Source organism: Schistocerca piceifrons, chromosome 5 (assembly GCF_021461385.2).
Source record: "Schistocerca piceifrons isolate TAMUIC-IGC-003096 chromosome 5, iqSchPice1.1, whole genome shotgun sequence".
Classification (NCBI taxonomy): domain Eukaryota; kingdom Metazoa; phylum Arthropoda; class Insecta; order Orthoptera; family Acrididae; genus Schistocerca; species Schistocerca piceifrons.
The window spans coordinates 259,011,212-259,032,751 of record NC_060142.1 but is presented as its reverse complement, the minus strand read 5'-3'; the positions used below and the strand labels follow the sequence as shown (position 1 = coordinate 259,032,751).

At 44.0% G+C, this 21,540-nt stretch overlaps 1 protein-coding gene across 1 annotated transcript in view; it reads right to left on the bottom strand.

The window, feature by feature from the left end:
- LOC124798509 (probable cytochrome P450 304a1) overlaps positions 1 to 21,540 on the bottom strand; it is a 104,428-nt gene that overhangs the window by 23,365 nt on the left and 59,523 nt on the right. Inside the window, exon 7 of the mRNA XM_047261948.1 lies at positions 9,368 to 9,485. Within this exon, the coding sequence (XP_047117904.1) occupies positions 9,368 to 9,485 (118 nt within the window). The remainder of the gene's footprint in view (positions 1 to 9,367; positions 9,486 to 21,540) is intronic.

Below are 21,540 nucleotides of genomic sequence, written 5' to 3'. Positions count from 1 at the left end.
CGTACTCGGCAACCCGAGCGACCGTTTCTGGAGTACAATGCTCACCGACCTACTCAGAGAGACTTTACAAGTCTTCAGTGTATGTCGTGGGTGCAGGAATCTACAGCCGATCTCGTCGCTGAACTAGCGAAGCCTCTGGTTCAGACCCTCCACTCAGCTCCAGACTAGAGGGTACCGGTCATTTGTCGGAAACATGCTACAAATCATCTGCTGTGCAAAGACCTGACGAGAGAGGCCAGCTGCCTTTACCACTTTCGCAAATCTTCAGCAAGGGCTAAGAATCGTCTCACAACCCAGGCGACAGATGTATTTGGTCCCGAAAATATAAATGACTGCAAATTATGCTGCCAATGACTTCTCTAATGGCCACTTCAATCTGGCGGAGGATGCCTCCCAGGGTACATGTAAAAAAAGTTAAAATATATTTGCATGAAAAGCATTAAAAGTACATTGAAAATGGTAAAGGAACACACTAAGCAGATGCAGTACAAAACTAGTTCTGGACTGCCTCTCTTCAATACTTTCCTGTACCACTCATAATGTACTTTTAACACTTTTCATCCAACCATCTTGTATGTTTTTCTTCCCCCTTTTGCATGTAAACCACTATTTAAAATTGAGAACGGCCGGGCTAGTTTGTCCCACGTTGTTTTTTCCCGTAAAAAGATGGCAGTACTCTTGCCAATCTAGTTTGCCAGTTTGCTCCCTCTTCCTGTACTCTACTCCGTGCTCTGCGGCCGCAGGCGACACACCGCCTCCTATACTCGTCCATCGCAGCGCTACGGGTCACAGCACAAAGAGTAAGTGTCCCGGTGTTCATTGCATGTTTCTTTACAAAAGCATCGTCCGTTGTATTGTCTGGTGTCGTTTTCCTGTTGACTTAGGTTTTACCGCACCTAGCCCGACCGCTGTTTTGTAAAATGATTTATGGAACTTCTTTTATGTTTTCTCATATATACTACTGCTTAAAAGCTTATTATTAGCTTCGGTCGCTTGTTTATTTTCAGTGTCACACCTGTCACACCTATGGGCATGAATGAGCTCGACAACGGCCGTTGCTTAAGCATTTGAAAATAAGAAGAACCTTACAACTGAAGCGGTATTTTCAACCTCTGCTAAAAAAAATTGCAATAATACAACATCTATCGTTTCATGTATATACTTACCAGCGTTCTAGAGATAGCAACTGTGCTTCGTAATCAAAACGTCCTCGTTACAGGGTTCGACCCCGCCATCATTAAAATTTTCAATAAAAATCATCAGCATTCGTTGCCGAAGACTTCCGGCATAAGACGTCACCCTGATTCTGCCAACAGCCTTGTCAAAGAGGGCGGAGGAGCGGACAGAGGTTTAGGGCACTCTCTTGCTCTTGGGTTGGGAAACTGGCCCTAAAGCCGAAAGAACTAGCAATGACCAACGGCATGAGGACGTAGAAGGCAATGGAAACCACTGCACTGAAGACACATAACATGTATCAATAGGATATGTGCCCTGTAGTTGAAAAAGCGTCATTATGATCTCTTCAAGGGCAAAAAATTCCGAACTAGCCCCCTTTCGCATCTCCGCAGTGGACTGGCAAGGGGGATATGACCATGAGAAAATAAGTGAAAAACCAACGAAAGGATAATGTTCCAAGAGTAGGGGCGTGGAGTGTCAGAAGTTCGAAAGTGTAGTGAAGCTAGAGACTCTGAAAACGCCCAGTCCAGTTAGAGTGGGAGTCAGGGAAGTCAGAAGGATTTCTGATCAGATGACACTAGGGTAATATCAACATAGGCGTAAAATGGTATAACAGAAGTAGGATACGTTATGAGTATGAAAGTAGGAAAGAGAGTGAGTTACTGTGAACAGTTGAGTGATAGGGTTCTTTTCATCAGAATCGACTGCAAACTAACACCGACAACAATAATTCAGGCGTACATGTCGACGTCGCAAGCAGAGGATGAAGAGATAGGGAAAGTATATACGGGTATTGAACGGGTAATTCAATACGTAAAGGAAGGTGAAAATCTAATAGCCATTGGGCTTTGAAACGCGGTTGTGAGGGAAGCAATAGAAAAAAAGGTTTAAGGGACAATATGGGCTTGAGAGTAGGAACGAGAGAGGAGAGAGGCTAATTGAGTTCTGCAATAAATTTCAGATGGAAGTAGCGAATACTCTCTTTATGAATCACTAGAAAAGGCGGTATATTTTGATAAGGCAGGGAGATACAGGAAGATTTCGGTTAGATTACTTCATGGTCAGGCAGGGATTCCGAAATCAATTACTGGATTATAAGGTGCACCCAGGGGTGGTTTAGACTCAGATCACAATTTGGTGATGATGAAGAGTAGGTTGAAGTTTAAGAGACTTTTCAGGAAGAATCAATGCTCAAAGAAGTGGGATACGGAAGAACTGAGAAATGAATAGATTAGTTTGAAATTCACTGAAGCTACGGATGCTGTGATAATGAATAGCTCAGTAGGCAGTTCAGTTGAAGAGAAATCGACATCTTTAATAAGGGCAATCACAGAGGTCGGAGAGAAAAATCAGGACACGTTCATAGGAATAGTATTCGACAATGTAAAATGGTGCAAGAGGACCGAAATTCTGAGAAAAATAAGAGTAAGCTATAGGTAAAGACGAGTAATATAAAATACGTACAGGAATCAAGAGGGAACAATAAGGTTGTAAGACCAAGGAAGAAGTGTTCGAATTAAGTAGGGTGTAAGGCAGGTTCAAATGGCTCTGAGCACTATGGGACTTAACATCTGAGGTCATCAGTCCCCTAGAACTTAGAACTACTTAAACCTAACTAACCTAAGGACATCACACACATCCATGCTCGAGGCAGGATTCGAACCTGCGACCGTAGCGGTCACGCAGTTCCAGAATGAAGGGCCTAGAACCGCTCGGCCTCACCGGCCGGCTGTAAGGCGGGAGTACAGTCTTTCGCCTCTACTGTCAGTCTGCACATCGAATAAGCAATGAGGGAAATAAAAGAAAGAGTTAAGAGTGAGATTAAAGTCTAGAGCGAAATGATATCAATGATACGATTCGCAGATGACAATGTTATTCTCAGTTAAAGTGAAGAAAAATTAGAGGATCTCTTGTATGGAATCAATAGTCTAATGAGTACACAATATGGACTGCGAGTAAATCGAAGAAAGACGAAAGTAATGATAGATACCAGATATGAGAACAGCGTGAAAGCATCAGAATTGGGGCTGACGAGGCAGACAAGTTAAAGACTTCTGCTACCTAGACAGTAAAACAACCCATGCCGGACGGAGCAAGGGGGGCGTAAAAAGCAGACCAGCACTGGCAAAAAGGGCATTCCTGGCCAAGAGAAGTCTGCTAGTGTCAAACATAGGACGTAACTTGAGGAAGAAATTTCTTTGAATGTACGTTTGGTGCACAGCATTGTATGGTAGTGAAACATGGGCTATGGGAAAACCGAACATAAGAGAATCGAAGCATGTGCTACAGAAGAATGTTGAAAATTAGGTGGACTGATGAGGAGGTTCTCCGGAGAATCGGAGAGGAAAACAATGACAAGATTGAGGGGCAGGATGTTAGGACATCTGTTAAGACATGACGGAACAACTTCCATGGTACTAGAGGTAACTGTAGAGGGTAAAAGCTCTAAATGAAGACAGATATTGGAATATATACGTCAACTAATTGAGAACATAGGTTGCCAAGTGGTACCTCTGAGATGAAGAGGTTGGCACAGGAGAGGAATTCGTGGTAGGCTGCATCCTACCAATCACAAGACTGATGACTCAAAAACATAAATAATAAATAAATAAAAATTAAAAAGACCTCTTTCTGAACTCAATATCACACTCGTTATAGAGATAGAGTCACATTTTGAAGCGGCGTATGTAGGGTGTGTATTGTATACAGTCACTGGGAATGTGAAATGAATGAATAGTATAGCGCTAGCTTTATACATTATTAAGTAGCTTCTTTGTAAAACAGTATTGTACGCTGGGGATAAAGTGATTCAGGCAGCACTGTTTTAAACAGACTGTCATTGCATTCGGTACTGTGGAGGCTTCGATCTTCATTAGGCCATCCTAATACAGGTCTTCCGTGGTTTTCCTATACTACTTCAGACAAGTGGCAGGATGGTTCCTGTTACATGCAGGAACTTCCTAATTAGTTTTTTGATTGAGCAGTGTTCCTTGCAAAATTAAAGTTTCGCTTTAAAGAATATTCACAATAAAAGGACAGTTGTTTATTCAAATACATATGAAGTCTGATTATTTACAGATTCCTTTGCATCTATTTCTCTAATACCACACCTGATCGTGTATTGTCGACTTAGATAGCCTTTGCATATGAGGCATGGTTCTGTTTTGTAATTAAATGCGAGGGTCGTTCAATGACTAACGCAACACATTTTTTCTGTGCGAGTTTCGGTTGAAAAAATGTGGAATCTGTTGTGGTATATCGTGGAACGCTTCCGCTTCAGCTCCTATAGTTGGCGACGTTATTCGTAGCCTTCAAAATGACGTCTGACAGAGGCGCGCTCCAGAGAGCTCTCACCGAGTTTCTTTTGGTGGAAAACCAGAGCGTCGCAGATATTCATAGGCTCTCGCGTAATGGCTACGAAGACCTGACAATGAACAAAATCGCGATGAGTCGCAACGAGGTCGCGCAAACCTGTCGGGTCTCCCGCGTGTCAGCCGGCCGCACACCAGTTGTGACTTCTGCAATGTTAGAACGTGCGGACACTCTCATTCGAGTTGATCGACGGATCACAAAGAAACACCTCACTACTCTACTGGACGTTTCTGTTGGTATTGCTGATACACTCGTCCACCTGTTGCGGTACACAAAGGTGCATGCTCACTGAGTTCCTCGCCGCCCAACAGAAGACCATAAAGAGTAATGGAGGAGCATCTGTGCGGAATTGCTTCCGCGTTACAAGGCTGATAGCCACAGTTTTTTGTCGAACAACGCCACAGATGATGAAAAATGGGTTCGTAACTTCGAAACGGGAATAAAAAGGCAATCCATCGAGAGGCGCCACGTCACCTCTCCTCCGATGGAAATGTTCAAAGCCGCATCCTCAGCCGGTTAAGTCACGGTGACAGTTTTCTGGGATTCTGAAGGGGTTATTCTGTTTTATGTCCCTCCTCATGGTGCAACGATCAACTGTGAAATGTATTGTGCTACACCTCGTCGCCACAATAATGCAAATGAACTTCTCCTTGTCTGCGGTCTGAGGCGCCTTGCGGCTCCCCCCGTCGGAGGTTCGAGTACTATCTCGGACATGGGTGTCTGTGTTGATCTTAGCGTAAGTTAGTTTAAGTTAAATGAAGTAGTGTGTAAGCCGAGGGACAGATGACCTCAGCAGTTTGGTTCCATAGGAACTTACTAAAAATTTAAAAAGTAACTTCTCGTTTTTCATAACATTACAAGGCCTCACTCAAGTCTTCGCACCCAAGAGGAGCTTACAAAACGTCATTGGACTGCTCGTCCTCAGCCACCCTGCAGCCCGGATCTCTCACCTTTCGACGTCCATCTATTTGGCCCAATGAAGGATGCACTCCGCGGGAGGAAGTACATGAATGACTGGGAGGTAACTGATGCAGCAAGACGTTGACTCCAACATCGACCAACAAATTGACAGCATGAGGATGGAGTTACGGCGTCGCATTGAACGGAGATTATATTGAAAAATACTGTTTTCTCCAAATGAGCAGGAAATAATATGGTCTACTGGAAACCTGAATAAAACCAACCTGCTTGCAGAAAAAAAAGTGTTGAATCCCTTACTGAATTTCCCACGTAGTCTCGGCATATTGCAGGCCGTTGTGGCCGAGCGGCTCTAGGCGCATCAGTCCGGAACCACGCTGCTGCTACGGTCGCAAGTTCGAATCCTGCCTTGGGCATGGACGTGTGTGATGTCCTCAGGTTAGTTAGGTTTAAGTACACTGCTGGCCACCGTAAATGCAACACCCTGAAGGAAGCATCCGAATCAAGTGAAATTTACACCATGGGTTTGCAGCGATGAGATATGCAACTGATTAGAATTTCAGCGCAGACGCACATCACGCGCGCCTGTGGCGCCACCTCATAGCGCCATCTAAGGCTTGGCGATTTCGACGAGTGTACGTTCGACACGTGTGTTTACCTTGTGGTTGTTTCACAAGACGATTAGTTATGCCTCGTAGACAACAGCGAACATCGTTTGATCAAGTATCCGAGTTCGACAGAGGAAGGATAGTGGCTTACCGAGATTGTGGATTATCATACAGAGAAATCGCTAGTCGTGTTGGACGAAACCAAACAACTGTAATGCGGATATGTGACCGTTGGATGCGGGAGGGTACGACGGACCGTCGTGGTCGATCGCATGCACCTCGGTGCACCACTGCACGTGCTGATAGGCAAATTGTGCGCATGGCAGTGACGGACCGCTCAGTGACATCCCGAACCATAGCACAGTACATTGCGTCTGTAACGCATCATCCAGTGTCTGCGCGTACCATTCGACGCCGTTTACAGCAGAGTGGTCTGTCCGCAAGACGTCCATGCTTCGTCTACGATTGACGCAGAACCACAGACGTCTCCGTCGCCAATGGTGTGATGACAGACGGATGTGGACGGCAGAATGGAATGACGTTGTCTTTACTGACGAGGCACGCTTCTGTCTGCAGCACCACGATGGTCGGATTCGAGTGTGGAGACACCGTGGAGAGAGGATGCTGGACAGCTGCATTATGCACCGCCACACTGGTCTTGCACCGGGTATTATGGTATGGGGCGGTATTGGATTTTACTCTCGCACGCCTCTAGTACGCATTGCCGGTACTTTAAATAGCCGGCGCTACATATGCGAGGTGCTGGAGCCAGTTGTCCTTCCTTACCTTCAGGGCTCGGCCACAGCCATATTTCAACAGGATAATGCGCGACCACACGTGGCACGCATTGTCCAAAGGTTCTTCGTCAATAACCAGATTGAATTGCTTCCCTGGCCGGCTCACTCTCCGGATCTTTCGCCGATAGAAAACATGTGGTCCATGGTTGCTCAACGAGTGACCCAGATTACATCCCCAGCTGCCACACCAGATGATCTTTGGCAACGTGTGGAAGCTGCTTGGGCTGCTGTACCCCAGGAACACATCCAACGTCTCTTTGACTCAATGCTGAGACGTGTGGCAGCGGTGATCTCCAACAATGGCGGCTACTCTGGCTACTGATTCTGGCAGGAACCACATGTCACAGACGTCTGTAAACGTAATCATTTGATACTTGGTCAACATGTTATCTACAAAATAAATTTTGTTGTGCTACCTCTTGTCTTTCTTGGTGTTGCATTTACGGTGGCCAGCAGTGTAGTTCTAAGTCTAGGTGACTGATGAGCTCAGATGTTAAGTCCCATAGTGCTTAGAGCCATTTGAACCACCTTAGCAGATTCTTGATTGTTTTATTTCTGTGAATCATTTAAGCTTCTGTCGGCCGCGATAGCTGAATGGTCAGCGTGACGGACTGCCGTCCTAAGGGGTCTGGGTTCGATTCCCGGCTGGGTCGGGGATTTTCTCCGCTCAGGGACTGGGTGTTGTGTTGTCTTTATCCTCATTTCATCCCCATCCGGCGCGCAGGTCGCCCAATGTGGCGTCGAATGTAATAAGACCTGCACCAAGCCGGCCCGACCTGCCCCGTAAGGATCCTCCCGGCCAATGACGCCAAACGCTCATTTCATTTCCACTTAAGCTTCTCGTAGCTAACTTGATTTGTTGACGTAAATGTGGACGTAATGTGCTGTTCCAGTCTCTTCTGTACCTAAGGTCCATCACCGTTCCCTTTGGATCCCTACGCAATTCGGTGCTCTCCGATACACACGATCGAACAGTAGAGGAGTGGTACTCAAGCGTCAACTTTAGGTTACAATATCTCCGGATGTAATTAACATTTTACAATGCAACAAACGGCACAGATTACGTATTTGTTTATATGTTCAGATGTGCTAACAAAACTAACGGGGTTCCATTTAAAAAAACGTAGGTTTGTGTTAAAAAACATACTTCCGTACATTTTTTTATGGTTTGTATTAACCAATTACACTAGCCCCTCTCCTCACGTTCGGTCTGTTGAATCGATTCGTCAGTATTTGAAGTGGTTTACGAAATATATCCAGCGGTAACGTTAGGTGACTCGCCCTGTTTAATGAGGTAAAAAGGTATTACAGTTTTCTTTAAAAACAATCCCTCTTGCTCACAGGTACAGTCAACAAAGCATCTGGCTCGTGTTCATTTATTAGACTTGTAATTCTGGTTTCTATGTGCAATTATAGTATTTCGCCGGACGGGGTGGCCGAGCGGTTCTAGGCGCTACAGTCTGGAACCGCGCGACCGCTACGGTCGCAGGTTCGAATCCTGCCTCGGGCATGGATGTGTGTGATGTCCTTAGGTTAGTTAGGTTTAAGTAGTTCTAAGTTCTATGGGACTGATGACCTTAGAAGTTAAGCCCCATAGTGCTCAGAGCCATTTGAACCATTTTTAATAGTATTTCTGGTTTTTCAATTAGTTCATTGTAAATGGTGTTTAAAATATTTTGTCGTATTGAGAAAGAACCGAGCCAGATACATGTACGTTGAGTCACACTACCACACAGAGAACAGTTACACTTGTGCTTTGTGGTTTCGTAGCTTTTATAGTTGCAGGGAACTTAATTAATCAATTGTGTTAATGGAAATTCCTTGTCATTCTTTATTTTTATTTTATGCAGTCAGATTGTGTGCTAGTAATAGTCAGGGCCAACCGGTTACGAGACTTCGTAACCGGTCACACAGCTAGTAAAATTATTGCATTTATTCATTAATATTAGTCTTTTCTTTTCTATTAAGCCCCCTTGCAAGGTCTTTCCAGGATATAAATTCTTACAGGGGAGGAAGTGAATCATACGTGCACCAAGAGACGTACACATTCCGATGGTAACGTTATTGCGCTACGATGAGATTGATCTGTGGTTCCTGTGACTCTATTGTTGTTTTGCGACTGTTTGCTGATTGTTTACTAACTGTCGAACATCAAAATTTTACAAACAAGTTTACTTTTTACCTAATTTGAATCGTGCACTGCTAACTGAAGAACGATAATGATGAATTCAACTTGATATCATGGTCCACAAAATTTTCCCTAGTATGTCAGTACCTTTGCACATATCTGGACTGGTGTTGAGGCAAGGAGCACACGAACTATCCTAAAATCCAGTACTAAGTTCCCCATTCCCGTACGGTGCATTGGCCGACCTATATCATGCCCAATTATAGCTCTTCAGCGCCTCAGTAGTGGGCAGAGATAACTAATCATAATATTCTGGATGAAATATTATGCATTTTATAAGCAGTTGTAGATAAAATGCTATAACTCACCGCGGGAATAAAGTATCCTTTCAACGTAGTGTCCTGCGTCGCTCTATGAGGAATTGAGATTGGCGTGAGAGTGCAAAGCCTAAGCGACTCTCGTATGCTGGCCTCAAAATACGGCGTCCTGTGGAGGAAACAACATAAAAAATTAAGTATTTCTAGATACGTTACATAGCAGTACCTAGAAAATCATAGGTCATGGTTACAGAACCAAGTGATAGTTAAGTTGTTTTTATAATGCAGATTACAAACGTGTAAATTTGACTGGCAAATAATTTATATATATATATATATATATATATATATATATATATATATATATATTACTTACTCCTTTTTTACAGCGGATTGATAGGATCTGTGCACCTACAGAGTATAAATATATTAAATTAGAGCAATTACACAGCTGATAACAAGTTCAGAAAATCTCGCTCTGGTCTTCTACATTCCCTGGCGTACCCGGTTACCGTTAAATTTCGAACTGTGTGGGAACAGGATCATTGAATTCACTCGTGCAAGACACATTTGCAATATAATTAAATCCATCTTTAGTGGTCGTAATTAGTAAGAAGAGCATAGTGAAGATTCCGGCAACATCAGTTGATTTCTTGTACGCGAAAGGGCGTAAACAAGTAAGTTGTTATGTTGCAAATACGTCTCCTGGATTCTTCCCCAAGACGAACATATCCACAGAGCTATCAGTCGACGAACCACTGACAGAAGGCGAAGAGTGCTGACGCAGCTCTGGAGAATCAAAGTCACATGACAGATCAAATCAGTAACACTCTGGTGAGCTCTACTCTTTGATCGCCTGCCCGATATTTGTAAACCTTCAGCAACAGCATGAGAAAAAACGCTGCAGGAGACCTCAAATAAAGTACAATATTTTCCTAAATGAGGTGTTGTGGTGCGATGGAATCGTGTATCGGATACATTTAGACATTTAGTCCAGTGTCGACAGGGGGTACGTGGTTTCTACGACATCAGCAGCCAGTCATATTACTGCTGCATTACCCGATACCACCATCACGCCGAGCGACAGAGGACTGTGCAGTTGTATGCAACGTTGAAACGTCTCAGGACTTTCACCAAACGTACAGTAGGACTACAGTCAAAACCAAACCAATCCTACAGATTTCTCCATAATTTTTTTTTTTTTTTTTTTTTTTTTTGTAAAAGCTAGGTATAATAATAAATCATTAGCATGTTCACTAACATTAGCTGTATGCATGATCATTCAGTAGCGATGCCTCCAGCAGGGAAACCAAGGATAGGTTTTTATAAGCTGTGACGTACCTGTGTGTTGATAATAAGAGTAGTAGGTATTATGCCGCATCTAAGAACTGCACAACCAGTCCAGTGCAAGACTTGATATACCGGGTGAAAACTGAATAAATCACGGAATAATGTAGATAGAGAGGTACAAATTGACACACATGCTTGGAATGACATGGGATTTTATTAGAACAAAAAAAAAATACAAAAGTTCACAAAATTTCCGACAGATGGCGCTTCATCTGATCAGAATAGCAATAATTAGCATAACAAAGTAAGACAAAGCACAGATGATGTTCTTTAAAGGAAATGTTCAATATGCCCACCATCATTCCTCAACAATAGCTGCAGTCGAGGAATAATGTTGTGAAAAGCACTGTAAAGCATGTCCGAAGTTATGGTGAGGCATTGGCGTCGGATGTTGTCTTTCAGCATCCCTACAGACGTCGGTCGATCACGATACATTTGCAACTACAGGTAGCCCCAAAGCCAATAATCGCAAGGACCTGGGAGGCCAAGCATGACGAAAGTGGAGGCTGAGCACACGATCATCTCCAAATGACGCGCATCTGTCGGACATTTTGTGAACTTTGTTTTTTTTTTTTATTCTAATAAAACCCCTTGTCATTCCAAGCATGTGTGTCATTTTTTTCCTCTCTATCTACATTATCCCGTGGTTTATTAAGTTTTCAAATTTATACTTACTTTTTGATCACTTGGTAGTTCAGAGGCATCAAGATCCGGCTGCTATGGTTTGGTACCCCTTCCTGTTCCTCAGACTATATTCCATAATTTTTACTTAAACTGTTGTTTTTGGTTATACGAGCAGCCGGACGATCCATTGTCGCCACAAATTAAGACCCCATTGGGCGTTCACGTGAAATGATTCTCTTAGACAGACGATTAACTATTGATGAAGAGGCACATCGTCTGCAAATTAATCACGGTTCTGCCTACGAAATCATCCACAGCAGACTTGGGTTTCATAAAGTTTGTGCAAGATGGGTCCCAAAAGAACTCATACAGTTGCATAAAGAAACGCGCTTGGGCATCTGCAAAGTACATTTCTATCGCTATTGTAACGAAAGGGACAAGTTCTTATACATGATCATTACCGGTGACGAAACATGGATCCATCATTACGAGCCGGAGAGTAACGGCAGAGTATGGAATGGAAACATCAAAATTCGCCATGCAAGAAAAAGTTCAAGACCCAACCACCCGCAAGAAAAATGATGCTTACCGTTTATTGGGACGCACAAGGTCAGGAACATTATGGGGAAAGGGGCACAACAATAAACAGTGTACGTTACAGTGAATTGCTTACTTTCAGGCTAAAGCCTGAAATTCGAAGTAAACGCCGATGGTTGCTGTCAAACGGTGTTGCACGACAATGCCCGTCCATATACTGCTGCCCACACTGTTGAAACGCACCAGAAACTCAAATTTAGAGCACTGGATCATCCTCCATATAGTCCCGATCTTGCCCCTCCTGACTATTACTTGTTTGGTCCACTCAAACAGGCATTAAGGGGCCGTCGATTTGCCTCGGACGAAGCATTAAAAGAAGCGGTGCACTCCTGGCTCGCAGCTCAGCCGAGAACCTTCTTTTGTGAGGGCATCAGGAAGCTTGTACAACAATGGACCAAGTGCGTTGAAACGCAAGGAGACTATATGGAAAAATGATGTTCTTGTAAGTTTCCTATTTCATTACAATAAAATTTTATAACTAGTTTGCGGATAATAATTGACTTACCCTCGTAATTCAGTTTCCAACTAGAATTGGTTAGCTTTATTGTCAAATAAACTGCCGTATAAAAAATAGTGATGCACACAGAAGGGGAGCAGAAAATGAACATCACCTGTTGAGAGAGTATGTCAGTCGAATCAAATTTACGAAGAACCTGGCACTATGAGCTCCGGCGTGGATGCAGTCACTGATTCGGTTTGGAAGCTTGTCCAAGCTGTCGCACCCGTTCCTAGGCTAAGCTGACAAACAGCTGTTGTAAGTGGTGCTTTTCATTATGCATACTGGCACTGAGACGAAGGCGCCTGAGCCTTTCCCACGAACGTTCTAGCGGGGACTGGTGTCGGAATCTCACTGCTCATGGAGTACCCCACGTCTGTGTACCAGCACTGTGCTGTTGAAAAACAGCGCTACGATACTGTCGCATAACAGATAAGATATAAGGATACAAGATGTCCGTCACGTACCATTGTGCTGTCAGTTACCCTCAGTCATTACCTGAAGCCATACCCGACGGCTCCCCACACCATGAAGCAAAGAGTTTAAAACCGCTGTACCTCTATAAAACACTGCTGGGTGAACTGGACACCTTCTCGCTAAAGATGGTCATCCGTGACAGTGCAGCACCATGATTCATGACTGAACACAGAGTGACGACATTCGTCAGCATTCCATCCTTGTCGGATCCGGCACCACTCCAGAAACAGCCGTATGTATTATGATCTTGACGATGGTCTGCTTAAAGGATGATAATCCCCTAATTCGAAGTCTGCTGCTAGTCTCTGACCAACGCTGCGAGATGACACGGTTTGTTAAAAGTAACCAAATATTTGTTCTCAGATGGCAGGTGCACGTGTAAAGGGGTTACGACGTGTTTGTTGCACAGCAGGGCGATCCTACCTTTTAGCGGTCAGATGTGGCCCGCCGCCTTGACAATTACGACCTCACATTCCTATGCAGTTCAGCACTGAACCATTGTCACATCCAAACGCCCCACATATCTGAATATTGCACGATTCGACCATCCAGTCACTGGAGACCCACAACTAGGCCACATTCAAATTCTGGAGGCTGCTCATAATGTTGTTTCAAACGAGTACGTGGCATCTCCGAGTCCTTCACACTGATGACTCAACAGCTGTCGCTGATAGCGTCTCTTACATTCTCTAACAAGGCCTGGTGACGACACTATACATGAACAACACCAATGCAGGCTGGTGCCACGGTGTGTACCTGTATGATGTTACTATTCCATCCGACAATGGTGCCTCACTTTTTTGTCAGGCAACGTAAGACAAATCAGAATCAGATAAGACAGGACACCCAAAACATATCTGGATAGAATAAACAAATCATTCCATTTGAAATGCCTACAAAGTGTTACACCTAGGTATTTGTATGAGCTGGTCGATTCCAACTGTGACACTTTTATATTATAGTCATAGGATACTATGGTTTTTCGTTTCGTGAAGGGCACAATTTTACATTTCTGAACATTTAAATCAAGTTGCCAATCTTTGCGCCACTTTGAAATCTTATCAATATCTGCCGGAATATTTATGCAGCTTCTTTAAGACAGTACCGCTTTATAGAGAACTGCATGTCCCTCAGAATTCTGTGGTTACTATTAATATTGTCCGTAAGGTCATTAATACTCAGCACGAACAGCAAGGGTCCCAACATACTTCAATTATGAAATTAACGTCTACATTTGACGATGGCTCTCCACTCCTATAAGACAGAAGTGGTTTCTGGCGTTCCCCAAGGTAGTGTTATAAGCCGTTTGCTGTTTCTTATCTATACAGACGATTTGAGAGACAATCTGAGCAGCCGTCTTAGGCTGTTTGCAGATGACGCTGACATTTATCGATCAGTAAAGTCATCAAGTCGGCCGCAGTAGCCGAGCGGTTCTAGGCGCTTCAGTCTGTGACCGCGCTTCCGCTACGGTCGCAGGTTCGAATCCTTCCTCGGGCATGGATGTATGTGATGTCCTTATGTTAGATAGTTTTAAGTAGTTCTAAGTTCTAGGGGACTGATGACCTCAGATGTTAAATCCCATAGTGTCAGAGCCATTTTTTGCAAGTCATCAGAAGACCAAAACAAATTGCTAAACGATTTATAGAAGTTTAATAATTTTTTTATAATGTGGGGCCACAGTCATAATATATTTCTTTAAAGTCAGTACCGCCATTAGACTGTATTTTTTTTCAGTGTTACATTTACACGATCATGATTTCGGCTTAAAATGCCATTATCAAGTGTTTTAATGTTATACAGTGCCTAAGATGGCACACTGTCGTATTTAAAAGTCAAGATGGTATACTCACTGATAAAACATAGCAGTAGGATTTTACCAGAAATATTAACCCTTAGACAATGTGTCTAATAGTGTATTTTAAATACGACAGTATGCCGTCTTAGGCACTGTATAACATTAAAACACTTCATAATGGCATTTTAAGCCGAAATCATGATCGTGTAAATGCAACACGGCAAACAAAAAAAAACAAAAAAAACAACAGTTTAATGGCGGTACTGACTTTAAAGATTTATAGAAGGTATGTATGGTGCGAAAATTGGCAGTTGACCCTAAATAACGAAAAGGAATCCATTACAATTCGGTTACACAATAAATCAGTCAAATCTCAAGTCAGTAAATTCAACTAAATACCAAGGAATTACAATTGCGAACAACTTAAATTGGAAAAATCACATAGATAATGTGGGGAAGACTAACCAAAGATTGCGTTTTATTGGTAGGACACTTACAAAACGTAACAGATTTACTAAGGAGACTGCTTACACTACGCTTGTCCGTCCTCTTTTAGAGTACTCCTGCGTCGTGTGGGATCCTTACCAGACAGGATTGACGGAGTACATCGAAAAAGTTCAAAGTAGGGCAGCCCGTTTTGTATTATCGCGAAATAGGGCAGAGAGTGACACTGACAAGATACATTATTTGGTATGGACATCATTAAAACAAAGGCGTTTTTTGTTGTGGAGCAATATTTTCACGAAATTCCAGTCACATACTTCCTCCTCCGAATGCGAAAATATTTTGTTGACGCCGAACTACATAGGAAGACGAGATCACCATGAAAAATAGGGAAAATCAGAGAAAGATATAGGTGTTCTTTCTTTCAGCGCGCTGTACGAGACTGGAATAATAGAGAATTGAGAAGGTGGTTCTATGAACCATGTGCCAGACACTTAAATATGATTTGCAGAGTATCCATGTAAATATAGATGTAGATGTATCATCTGCGCTTTCTTACAAGTATTGGTAACTTTTTTTTGTCACAGGGATTTATGACTGAGTGCAGTTAGAACAGGGGCTAAAGCAGCGGCAAACTTGGTGCAGAATCTGGTAGGGATTCCATCGGGCCATGGTTCTTTGTCCATTTTGAATTATTTCAGCTCTTTCTCAACACCACTAACTCTGATACTTATTTCAGGATCTCCCTTTGTAAAGGAACATTTGAAAACGAAGTTAAGCATTTCAGCATCTGTTTTACTACCCTCAGTGTCAGTTCCTATCTCAATCGCACGTGACTGGACTAACTCTTGTGCCACTGACAGCCTTTACACATGACCAGAATTTCTTTGGGTTTTGTGAAAGATAATTTGACAGCATTCTGCTATGTTCATTGAAGGTTTTTGAATCCCTCTCTTGACAGCCAAACACATTCAGCATCTCTCTGTGTGTAGCACTATGATTTGTTCAAAAATGTTCAAATGTGTGTGAAATCTTATGGGACTTAATTACTAAGGTCATCAGTCCCTAAGCTTACACACTACTTAACCTAAATTATCCTAAGGATAAACACACACACCCATGCCCGAGGGAGGACTCGAACCTTCGCCGGGATCAGCCGCACAGTCCATGACTGCAGCGCCCTAGACCGCTCAGCTAATCCCGCGCGCCTGTGATTTGTTTTAGACCTATTCTGCTGTAATAGCTGTTTCTTTAGAAATTTCTTTACGGTGACTGTTTACCCTGGAGGGTTCCTCCCATTATGAACTGTCCTACTGGGTACATATCCATTGAGCTCATGGTCAACTACTCTTTCAAACTTAAGCCATAGATCCTCCATGTGCTCCTGTACTGTGTGGTAAGTTTCAAGTTCCTCATTAACACATGGCTCTACTGCTTTTGGTTCGTTGGTTGATTCGGGGGAGGGGACCAAGCAGCAAGGTCATCGGTCTCATCGGATTGGGGAAGCACGGGAAAGGACGTCGGCCGTGCCCCTTTTTCAGGAATCATCCCGGCATTTGCCTGAAGTAGTTTAGGGAAATCACGGAAAACTTAAATCAGGATGGCCGGATGTAGGTTTGAACCGTAGTCCTCCAGAATCCGAGTTAATTGTGCTAACCACTGCACCCTCTCGTTCGGTCTACTGCTTTTCCTATCTAGTTTACTGAACACAGATATCTTTCTACATGTTTTAGCTGCCATCTGTAGTTTAGTAATCATTGTTGTCACAACCGCGCTATGGTCACTGATGTCAATTTTAACGTGAGGTCAGGTCTATTTGTTGCCATTCGAATATCTAATATACACTCCTGGAAATTGAAATAAGAACACCGTGAATTCATTGTCCCAGGAAGGGGAAACTTTATTGACACATTCCTGGGGTCAGATACATCACATGATCACACTGACAGAACCACAGGCACATAGACACAGGCAACAGAGCATGCACAACGTCGGCACTAGTACAATGTATATCTACCTTTCGCAGCAATGCAGGCTGCTATTCTCCCATGGAGACGATCGTAGAGATGCTGGATGTAGTCCTGTGGAACGGCTTGCCATGCCATTTCCACCTGGCGCCTCAGTTGGACCAGCGTTCGTGCTGGACGTGCAGACCGCGTGAGACGACGCTTCATCCAGTCCCAAACATGCTCAATGGGGGACAGATCCGGAGATCTTGCTGGCCAGGGTAGTTGACTTACACCTTCTAGAGCACGTTGGGTGGCACGGGATACATGCGGACGTGCATTGTCCTGTTGGAACAGCAAGTTCCCTTTCCGGTCTAGGAATGGTAGAATGATGGGTTCGATGACGGTTTGGATGTACCGTGCACTATTCAGTGTCCCCTCGACGATCACCAGTGGTGTACGGCCAGTGTAGGAGATCGCTCCCCACACCATGATGCCGGGTGTTGGCCCTGTGTGCCTCGGTCGTATGCAGTCCTGATTGTGGCGCTCACCTGCACGGCGCCAAACACGCATACGACCATCATTGGCACCAAGGCAGAAGCGACTCTCATCGCTGAAGACGACACGTCTCCATTCGTCCCTACATTCACGCCCGTCGCGACACCACTGGAGGCGGGCTGCACGATGTTGGGGCGTGAGCGGAAGACGGCCTAACGGTGTGCGAGACCGTAGCCCAGCTTCATGGAGACGGTTGCGAATGGTCCTCGCCGATACCCCAGGAGCAACAGTGTCCCTAATTTGCTGGGAAGTGGCGGTGCGGTCCCCTACGGCACTGCGTAGGATCCTACGGTCTTGGCGTGCATCCGTGCGTCGCTGCGGTCCGGTCCCAGGTCGACGGGCACGTGCACCTTCCGCCGACCACTGGCGACAACATCGATGTACTGTGGAGACCTCACGCCCCACGTGTTGAGCAATTCGGTGGTACGTCCACCCGGCCTCCCGCATGCCCACTGTACGCCCTCGCTCAAAGTCCGTCAACTGCACATACGGTTCACGTCCACGCTGTCGCGGTATGCTACCAGTGTTAAAGACTGCGATGGAGCTCCGTATGCCACGGAAAACTGGCTGACACTGACGGCGGCGGTGCACAAACGCTGCGCAGCTAGCGCCATTCGACGGCCAACACCGTGGTTCCTGGTGTGTCCGCTGTCCCGTGCGTGTGATCATTGCTTGTACAGCCCTCTCGCAGTGTCCGGAGCAAGTATGGTGGGTCTGACACACCGGTGTCAATGTGTTTTTTTTCCATTTCCAGGAGTGTATTTCCATCATGACCGGAGTTTCGAACCAGCTGTTCTAGGTAGTTTCACAGGATCTCTTGTCACGCACACCACTAACAAAACTGTAATTTTCCCAATTGATTGATGGATGATTTAAGTCTGGCCGCGCGGTTTGAGACGCCGTACAACGGATTGCACGGCCCCTCCTGCCGGAGGTTCGAGTCCTCCCTCGGGCACGGGTGTGTGTGTTGTTCCTAGCACATGTTAGTTTAAGTAATGTGTAGGTCTAGGGTCCGATGACCTCAGTAGTTTGGTCCCTTAGGTATTCACACACATCTGAATATTTCTAAGTCTCCACCGAAGATGACAGTATTATTGGGGAACTTACGTAAAAGTGAACTGAGGTTTCCTCTAAAATTTTCGGTTACAGATGAGTCTGGTGGGCGATAGAAGGATCTGATTACCATTTCATGGCCGTACCCACCCAAACAATCTCACATGCAACTTCAATTTCTATCTCGATAGATCTGAGTTTTCTTTTACTCCAAGAAATACACCACATCCATTTCCAGATAGCCTATACTACCCATATAAACATAATTTTTTCGCAAAAATTTCACTAGTACTAAATTCATGTTTCAACCAGCTTTCTGTACCTAGCATTTTGCGAGTTTCACTACCTTTTAGGAGTGTTTCAAACTCTGACAGTTTGTTGCAGATGTGTCGGCAGTTAACTACTTGAATTGTAATACTCTCACCTGTGGGAGGCAGTCATTTTGCATCTTATACTTGTGTATTCTACAGATGTCGTTATCTGTAGTGGATGGACAATCGACTATCCTAAACGTGCTACCTGGGTAGCAGCCTGTGACGTATAGGCAGACTTCACCCATTTACCAGTTTAGGTGGACCCACAACTTTCAACCCTATGGCGCAAGTCCAGGAAGTCACAGCCTAGCTTGTCACAAAAAGACTCGAAGTTTCTGGTTCAGCCCATCCTTTCTACTTAGAATCGGGGGGCCACGATCGGTTTCGATCAAAATGCTGCAAACTACGAGTTCAGTTGAAACTCTGCGGAAGGCTAGTCCTCTCAACCTTCTCTGCTAATCGCTCAAATGATCCATGTATGACGTCAGAGCCCAGCCGACCAGCATTGTTTGTTCCAACTTGTGCTACAATTTGCATTTGGCTACACCCTGTTACCTCTGCCGGAACAGTTTCTGAGACATGCGCATTGAGTGCACCTGGTGTTCTTCCCTGCTCTATCTGCCATTTCCCTAACGGGTACCATAATTCGTCACATATTTAAACTGCCGATGTTTACCAGACTCCTACCGTTTTGTGCTTGCCTCCTCTTGACACAGGATATAACAGGTTTCTTCAACAGGTGAAATGGGTCCCATAGACTCTCTTTCAATTTCAAAGAGAAACAGCATCTCGAACTTGTTGGTTAGTGCGATCATCAGTCTGAGTCCATCCTTGTTCCTGCCCTCATCACATATAAAAAAGTCTTTAAGACATTCTCATACCGGTATGTACATCAAAAGTTTGCCCAGTCAAGCCGCTGGGTTGCCAAGCAGGAAAGTTAGAAGCAATGTTAGCGTTTTACATCCACCAATGTGGAGATTATTAAAGACTGATTAGAAACTTGGTGTGTACATTGGTAGCGAAAGAAATACGTATTTTCCTTTCTGATGGAACCACCCAGGAATATGCATTAAACGAAATGCGAGTAGTAGCCTAAGTCTTTGTGTCAACGACGGAATTTGAACTTCCACTCTTTACGAACGCAAGTCTAGTGACTTAAGCGCCGTATAACCTCGCTCCATCCATCGCAAGGGGCTTTATGGATTGTCACTAGTAAGCATACCGCATCGTATTTTTTTTTCTTTTTTTTTTTTGTAACGTCTTTTAAAATCAATGCCAGATGCGTACAAGCAATCGAACCCAAATCAGCGACCGTTTCTATCGAAATAATTTCAGGTTTCAACAGCTCGGCAAAAAACACACACTTTGACACCACTTAGGTCTAGTTTTAAAGAGAAAGATGAAAAATCAAGTCAGGAACACGTTGGTCTTCGTGGCGGCCCGAAGTCGCTAACTGCGGACCCACGAAGTGAACGCACGATTTCCGACTTTACGGATTCGACACATGTTCGCCAAGGAAACCAAATATCTGAGACTATTGCACGATTCGAGTGAATCAAGTGTTGTATCAAATTTACAAAACCTGTATCTCAGTCCCTGCGCTCCCAAACGAGCGTCCACTGTTTTAACAACAGCGCCATGTCGCTATTAAGTCAACATCGTGCGATAATTCGAAACCATCGGCAAGGTCCGAAAAAATACTTCATCATGGACCATTGCCGGCAATTCCTGTAGTAACTTTCATTAATTCATGTATGCTATATACGACTTAATTTTCATAAAAATAACTGTGGCATTCACTGACGTTGCCACTTGTTTTACAACTAAGAAGAAATAAGTGAAATTTGTCCTTATTTCCTACCGCAAAGAACCTGCATTGTCGCTTAGGTTTCCTGTTTTGAGTTCCTAATCTGTCGATACGTCTGTTGCTCAAGGTAGTTCCTCATTTAACTATATGTCATAGCGAAGTGTTTGTTACAAACTTGCCACAGTTGCAGTACATACATTTTAGAGACTAGTTTCAAACCGACTGGTTGGCGCTAGTGTCTTCCCTCAAATTCAAGGTCGTGTCTGCGGACAACGGGCGCGACGCGCTTTAAGTAAGAAGGCATCAAGGCACCTTTACTAATAATTACAATCAATGAAATGAGTGACAATAACAAAATACACAATTGTTACACAAATCCAAAGTGTTTTGCGTGTGTACGTATGGTCATCAACAAAACATTTACATACTTAGAATCATTTGAGCAAAATTGGTTAGCCTGTTCGTATTGTCACTTAATTAATACAAGTGACAATAACACAGTTGTAATAAAATCAGCATCTCACAGCACCAAATTATTGAAAACATTTTGCCATGCGCGACCAAATTAGGATCGACATAACTTAGAATCACTTTAGTTTTCCATCCACTTCGTGCGATCCAGTTTTATTACAAAGGACAAAACACAGAAATACATATACTTGGGGATTTTACTTCATCTACATCTACATGGATACTCTGAAAATCACATTTAAGTGCCTGGAAGAGGGTTCATCGAACCACCATCACAATTCTCTATTATTCC